This window comes from Mus caroli, unplaced genomic scaffold (assembly GCF_978045245.1).
Source record: "Mus caroli unplaced genomic scaffold, Mus_caroli_1 scaffold_4, whole genome shotgun sequence".
NCBI classification, from domain to species: Eukaryota; Metazoa; Chordata; class Mammalia; order Rodentia; family Muridae; genus Mus; species Mus caroli.
In genome coordinates this window covers 26307884-26315848 of record NW_028227259.1, presented here as the reverse complement: position 1 = coordinate 26315848, position 7965 = coordinate 26307884, and the positions used below count along the sequence as shown (strand labels likewise).

The 7965-nt window shown below is 42.9% G+C and overlaps 1 protein-coding gene across 1 annotated transcript; it reads left to right on the top strand.

Moving 5' to 3' along the window:
• Nucleotides 1-527: 527 nt before the first annotated feature.
• LOC147005055 (disks large homolog 5-like) lies at nucleotides 528-4572 on the top strand. The gene is made up of 5 exons (XM_085836143.1): nucleotides 528-666; nucleotides 1575-1734; nucleotides 2951-3094; nucleotides 3728-3911; nucleotides 4396-4572. The coding sequence occupies exons 1-5, from the start codon at nucleotides 528-530 to the stop codon at nucleotides 4570-4572; spliced, it is 804 nt and encodes a 267-aa protein (XP_085692269.1).
• Nucleotides 4573-7965: the final 3393 nt, after the last annotated feature.

Below are 7965 nucleotides of genomic sequence, written 5' to 3'. Positions count from 1 at the left end.
CACACCCACACTGCAACCGGCCCTGAAGGCTCAGCCTGGATGAGATTTCATGCACCTGTACATGATGAGACAGGAGTAGATTTTGGCTGCATGTTCAAATGCATAATGCATAATATGCATAATCATATTGGTATGATTTCTCAGTAGGTTTTAATGGCTCCTATTGTTGATTGAGGAAAATTTAAGGTAGGATGGGATATTTTTGAGAAGGGTTTGGAAAGGAAACACAGAGTTAGATACATAGGAATTACTTAGGTGTGGCCAATCAAGCCTAGAGCAAACCCTCGCTTTGGAAGGAGGATGTGCTCAATGGCTATGCCCCAGGAAAGGGCAGCTCAGCTTCCTGTCAGTACAGGGAGAACATTAGCAGGGAACCAAAGGCTTTATGTAGTCCATGACATCAGCAGTCCCTTCTTGGACATTCTATCGACTCCTGGAGAGTTCTTAGCAACCTCTGTGATGTCACCAGTGTTGTAGTTACAACAAGCAGACTGAGATTTCTCAGTCAGAGATTGCACATTGCAGTGATGGCCTTGCTTGCCCGACTTGGTAGACTTTTTCAGAGAACCAATGTGGATGGGAGAGAGACCAGAGAGGGGAGGAAGGATGCTGGACTACCATCTGAGAGTAATGAAGGACGAAGGAGGTGGACTTGGCGAATGTGGAGTAAGTCCTGGGAAGTGGATGTTGAGCTTCCTGGTAGGGGTGGCCTGAGCTGGCCTTTCTAGTAATGTGGAACTGGAGACTCTGGGTAGCCAAAAAACTTCCATGGTTATCACAATTCTTGAATCATCAAGGATTTTTAGAACAGTACTTTTCCATCCCCTAAGGCAGGAGTTGGCAAGGTCAAAGATGTTAGGCTATGAACTTCAAGTCTTGACTTGCACTGGGTATTGTGGGTGTTACTTGGGGACAGAATGAGACCATCAGGAGTGACAGCGGGTCTAAGCTATGCCAGTTTGAGGGAGGGAATACCTGCACTTCAGTCCATGGCTTCTTTTAGCTCCTGTAGTTATCTGACAGTCACAGGGAAAAAAATGTTGCTCCAGACCATGATGTCATGTTCTCAAAACTACTCTGACCTCCTGTTTGTGACAGTGCCTTCCTTACCTTTCTTTATCACCAACTGTTGGTAGCAGCCATTTCTATACTGTAAACAAAGAACAAGCAGTTGATAGATCCAGAGGGGGATTCTATTTTTATTTCTGGTATGTTTTGTGTTTCAGGGGAGAAGTTTATCATTGTGATGAACATATTCTCCCCCTGCCTGACTTATTAAGCCAATTCCTTGGCTTAGAGTAACAGGTTGGATATCTGAGCATCTCCAAGATCTCAAATACTTGTGATAGTGAATTTGTAGTCTGACTTGTGAAACCACAGGGCTCAGGGCTCTGAAGTCAAGTTGTACCCTGAAGAAGACATCTCTCTGGTCCTCATATGCATGTTTAAGGGGGAATGAGGAAACATCTGGCTACTGGTGGTGTCACTAGTTTACAGGCATTTTTCCTTCTCTTTGGTAAGTCCACACTCTTTGCATTCTCACATCAAATATTCTCATATTCATCTACCTACAGTGGCTTACAGACAGACATCATCCCCTATACCTGTCATGAGGAAGGAGCAGTTTGAGAAGGAAGAGAACAAGCTGATCAAAGAGATCCAGCTCACTACACAGGAGACAAATGAGCTGAGAGATCGCCTGATCTATGTGACCGAGGGATCCATGAACAAGAGGTATACCTTGGTCCAAAACCTGCAGTGTTAGTCCGGGGTCTGCAATGCCTCCCTCATCTTATGCTTTAAAAGGGGTGGGTTCTAGGAAGCTATACCACCAGAACATAGTTGGGTCTCACTTCATGCCCCTAAATACTTATTAGAGGAGAGGCCACAACTGAAGTTTTGTCAGGAGCGAGAAGGGAAATAGACTCTTTTGATCCCTCCACTTGAAAAGAGGAACTTGGAGTCTGAGTGAAGAACTCAGGGAAAGAGGCAGTGATGATTTCCTAGGGTTCATTTGGAAAGCCTTTGACAGGAGGTTTCTAGGTGATGTGTGTTTGCAGTTGTGTTTTTACTTGTCTCCCAGGTGATTGAGTGCTGGCACCTCCAGGTAGCAGCTGGAGGGGCCTGGTCCCACATGGTTCTTCTCAGTGCTTGATTAGAATGCCTGAAGTTCATGCCTGTTCCTGTTTGTCTGTGTGCCTTACACTCTGAGGCAGTAATGTTGCATGCATTACTCTACCTCTCATTGTGTTCCCTTTGTCTCTGTCTCTCTTTCTCTTTCATTCTCTCACTCTTTGTTTCTCCATCTTGTGTATAGGTCTAAGTCTGTGAGTCTGTGCATGCACAGATACAGACCTGTGAATATGTTTTGTATGTTTTTATTTCTCTCCACAATTTGGAATCTAGGGTAGGTGTTTTGGCCTGAGGATTTACCTGCCTAAAATTTTCCAGGTGAGGTGAGTCCTTAGACTGGTAGTCCCCACTTTAAATAGCAGTGCATTTTGACTATGTGGTCACAAGTGTTCATACATTTGTATCCCTTGGGCAGTTTATAATCTGTGGTGATGTCTGGCATCATCTCCAGAATTATGTCTAATAACTGTCTCTACAATATTAGGTATCCAGTATTTAGAATCCCTTTTATGGAAACAGGGGAAACACCATCACAGCTGTTTGGTGGGTAAAGACAGGTAGCCTAGGCTCCTGAGAAAATAACTGCTTAGTCTGCCCTTCAGGCCTACTGAGTAATGCAGGGAGCCAGGGCATCCTCCATCTGGATACCTAGCTTCTGGTGTCCAGGGGCCAGGATAGCCAGTTTCCCAAGGTGAAGAAAATCCCAGCATTTAGAATGCAGTGTGTGGTTTCCATGGCTGCAGTAGTCCAGGACCCAGCCTGAGTTCATGTGTTACTAAAAGCCTAAGTTTATGGAGTTCTGTCTTCCTGGGGCCAGGCCCTACCACAGGCCAAATGGACACTATAAAGAACTGAAATTAAAGGAGAAGGAGATCATGACATTCCTACACGAATTAGAGAACAAGAACATGGAGGCCCAAGAGAACAAGCAGGAGCTCAAGAAGGAGATAAATTTCTATCGGTAAGTTCTTGTCTGGGAGGCCATCACTTGTGAAATGGCCATTTCTACCTTCCTTTGTTTCTGGTCGGGAGACTGCAGGTCTGGTTCTATACTTTATGCTTTTTAGGCATCAGTGTCCCTTGGATTTTTGGACTCAGTTTTCCTAGGTCTCTAGGAGACTGTTACCACTGCCAGTGTTCTCCAGGCATCCTCAGGAGCCTCTAGACAGACAAGTGATTCAGATCATCAGAAGGTTATTATGCTGTACTGGGCCTCTGTGGCTCAGGCCGGGTTTTACAGAGCTAAGTGAGGTGTAACACAAGGATAGAGTGCCCTCCCTTTGGTTCTAATGACTACCCTGATTGTAGTAGCACCCTACTAATTGGTATTGTCCCAATGCATGGGCTGTCATGAGTAGATGGAGATCCCTCTTTCTTTTGGGAAAACATGGACCCTTTTGGGTGTTTGGACTGTAGCACAAATTTCTTCTTCCATGAAATGGCTATTTGGTGTTTGTACAGCTGTCATGGATGTATTCTGGTGGATTGTATTAGGTCTTCATGGGAATCAGGGTACAGGTCAGGTTAATGGGACCTGTAAGTAGAAATGGGTGGAGGAGGCTGCAGGAACTTACCATGCAGACTGTTTTTCCAGTAACCTGCACAGCCGGATCCTGCTGGAGAAGAATCATATAAAGAAGAAGTTGGCGATATTGCAGCAGGAGAAGAAGGAAGTACTGGCTGATTGGGCCGTCATTCGTCAATGTTTGATGGAGTTGAACCTGAGTGGTACAGAAGAACAGGAGAAGACCAACAACCTGGAGACTCAAGAACATCAGGTAGGGACAAACAATTCGGCCAGGCTTTGACTCTCTGATAATTGGCACAATAGAATCTATCTTTGCTTCCTCCCACCAACTTTCTAATCCATCCTTCCAAGCAGCCGCCCTCCTCATGGAATGTAGCTGTTCTTTGCTCTTTTTCACACAAGTTAGCCTCTTGTGAGACTCTGAATTAGCCTCTTTTGAGGCACTATTACCACTGGCAAGTGTACCTTTCACCTCTGCTTTAGTCTGCAGTCCACTCAGGCTGACAAGTGAATAACATGTCACATTCTTGCATGCATGTCTTCAGATAGGTGGAATGCTATGTGGAGGTTTGAGTGAATTCTGGGTCCCATCTGCAGATTTCACATCAGTAATTTCAGTTAGAATATTAATGTTGACTGTCAAGTAAAGATGAGGTAGTGTGAGATAAAGGTCTGACAGCTGCCATGCCTTTCCCCACCATTCCTGTGTCTTAATAACTGCCTTCCTCTCCCAGGTCTCAGAAACTGCTAGAGAGCTGGGATTGGCCACACCTAAAGAAGAGACCATCTTGCAAAATGAGTTGTCATGCCAGGAGGCCCCTGCTGACCCTGATCTCCAGCATCCAGAATCTTCCTCAGATGAATCTTCCTCAGATGAATCTCTTTATATCACATGTCCTGAATGGGAATAGGCCCTAACTAGGAAGCCATGGCTGATTCAGGGTGTTATTGCCTTTTCTCTTCAGACAATTCCTCTTGGCAGAGAACGGAGGTGACTGCACTGCTAACAAATGTCCAAGAGGAGTAACAGACTATAGGTCTGTGCTGCTAAAAGTGAAGAAAAAAGATGAACAATAATTTGTTTATAGTTTTGTTTGAAGTTTTCATTTTTTGTTCTTTGAGTTGTTGCTATTTTATTTAGAAGTTATATGTTCTTATTCTTTTATTTCATTGTTTATTTTTGCCTTTATCTCTATATTAATTGAAATTGTAAAACCTATTTTTAAAAAATTCTATTTCTTATGCAAAAAATGGATTTGCAAGTCGTGACTTTTGAGACCATCTTCTTTATTCAGGTGTTCTATCCCCTGCTGTACACCTAGAACTCACATCCAGAGATGGATCTTTGTAAGTTCCATGCAGCCAGGGCTATATAGTAAAGTCATAGCCACCTAGGGGTATACAAGGTGATGAACTTTTGTGTATCAATAATTTTATTTACCCCATGGAAACACACTTGGTGATGTAATCACTGCCATATTGCTTCCATGGTGTCATGAATTCTCATACTCCTAACATATAGCACTGTGTAACACACATTCATTCATGATCCTGTGAACCAGATACTGAGGAATATACTATCATTGTTCTAGAGCTGCTGAGAATATAAACACATTCAGAAAGGAATACAAAATAAATCAGGAAGGCCAGAGCCATATGCCTCAGTTTACTTGCAACAGAGCATCAGTGATTGAGGCGAACAATAGCTTCCCTTTGGTTCTGGCCTGAAAGGGTCAGAGCCATTAACTGGGAGAAAGTTCAGGGGTCGTCCCTCCTGAAAGGGAGGGATATCTAAACATGGATTTCTGTGAGCCAGAGTTTTTCCTTGTTTCTAGTCAAGAGTTAATATTTACCCTGAGAGGAAAATGTCCTTGGGTCTGCAGATAACAGTTTCTTCTTGTGAAGTTTGTTCTCTTTCTGAGGAAATGACTCCAAAAATGATAATATTGTCTGCCCGGTGCAACTATGTAAAAATGTTATTGTTTGGGCAAAATTTGCAAAGTCATTACCCATGTTTTTAACCTGTAGAAATCAGTAAATCTTTGCTACTTGGCATCAGGTCAGTAGTCTGTCTGTTTATTTAAGGCATTCGCGAAGCTCATCTTCATCAAGTGATAACCACACAGCAGATATAATGACCTTCCATTTCTTGCTGGAAAATAGCTTTTAATAGATGCTGTTGTCCTTGACCATAAACTTGCTTTGTTTTGCTGTTGCTGATTAGACTTATGTTGAACATTTATGTGAATGGGTGTTTTTCCTACTGAATGTAATACTGTATGTGGCTCCTCCTGAGGGACATTTCCCTCAGAGCATAGATGGAATCACAACCACTCCTGGAGATGATTGTTAGGTACCATGTGGGTCTTCTTCTGAGTAGCAGATGCTCTAACCTGTGAGGCATCCCCACACTTCCTGCAGTTGGCTTTTGTCCTTCCAGTGAATATGTTGTATTAGATGATCAGGATCAAATTCACTTTAGTGGAGAATCTCAGGAGACCTGTAGTTACAGTGCCTGACCTGCACATACTCATTGTCCTAGGCTGCCAGGAATTTATACACGGCTCTGATATTACCACTGCTATTTCTGTGTTTAGAGCCTTTTAATTGAACAAAAAGAGGTGGAAGGAATATTGTGGGTTGCTGTTTGTGTGCTCTGCTCCCTCAAGAGTCCCTAAAAACAGGTGTAGTCAGGTGAAATTTTAATTTATCAGATAAGGCTAGAGGCTCTTATTGGGCCGGGGGAAGAAAGGCAGAGCTGAGATTTTTAGAGAGGGGAAGTGAGATGGAGAAGAGAGAGGGAATGAAGGACAAAATATGGAGGAATAGGAAGATGGTGATGGACTACGGGGCTCTAGGGGCCATAAGTAACTGGGGATTTCATAAATGGGAAATAGAGTAATGTAGGTACATTTTCCTGATCTAAGTGTGCAGGATGTATTTATATGTGTTGAGTTTTGCATTGTTTGCATGGGCATTTTGTGGTTGTAGATTTCCCCTAATAAATTTGTCTGGCATATTACAAGGGTTTTGTGTTAGTATTTTAAGAGGTAAAGGGGAAGTGTGAGTGGCAGCCAGCTCACTGGAGGCTAGCCACAGGTGGTGGATGGCATTGGAAGTATGAACAGCCTGGCAGCAGCTAAACATGGGAAACAGGGCAATAGTGCTACATGGGGCTGGCCACTCAAGGTTAATGAGATCGTCTTTCCTGTCCCTAACCACTTTAGCATGGATTGGGTTTTGTTTTTATGTTTTGCTGTTTTTCTTTTTTGTTTTTTTGTTTTTTATTTTTTTGCTATAAGCTACAATAATGTATTTCTTTTTGTTCTAAGCATAGTAGCAAACTGTTGAATAAAAAAAAAAAAAAAAAAAAAAGATCCCCCATGACCTGTTTTTTTTTTTTTTTTTTGCCTGTGATCCAAGCCCTCCCCAAACTGTGTAAAATCCCGGTGTGATAAGTTTGTTGCAAAGTTGCAGTCTTAACACAAGAACAAAGAAGGTGGTGAAGTGAAGGGTGTAATGTGTAGGCAGCTGCATGCCCAAAAGATGGCCTGGACCTCCAGTACACCAGCGCCTTAAACAAAGCCATTGCACAGGTGCCAGCCCGAATATGGCGCCAAACCTTCAGAGAGGGTGTTACACATCAAAGGGCCCGACATACTGATGAATCCCAGGAGGACACATAGCTCTCCACAGTACTGGGGTGGCTATAGGCGGTCCTCCAGGGGTTTCCCTGAGTTCCCCAGTAGCATGGAGGTGTTCCTGAAATAAAGAAAGCTGTTGAGAAGAATCTGACCTTGTTGCATATTTTCTTGCTGGACAAGGTGAGCACAACAGTAATGGGGAAATCTGGAAGAGTATTGGGTGGCCTAGGGCAGGCCAGCTTCTGTAAGCACTCAGAATACACACCTATTATCCCCTGCTGTGTCTACTCTTATCCATATTTGTACATGTAAGAGACTTTTCTGTCAGCTTCTGTAATTTGTACATAGTTATTTAATTTGGGTTATAAAAAAGTTTACTGTAAGAATGGCATATTGAAACATGCTTACCTGCACCCAAATTCAGAATAGCTACAGTCACAGTCCTGTACAATACATACTCCTCTTGCAAACAAAACAGGCTCAGAAACCAAAAAAAAATAAACAATAAATAACAACAACAACAACAACAAAAAACCCATCCACACAGATCAATTTTAAGAGTTCAGATGTCATAGGATCTATTTTCTTCTTTACATGGAATTTTAACTCCAGAAAGGAAGGCAACATAAAGTGAATTACCATGCTGTGTGGCCTACTGTG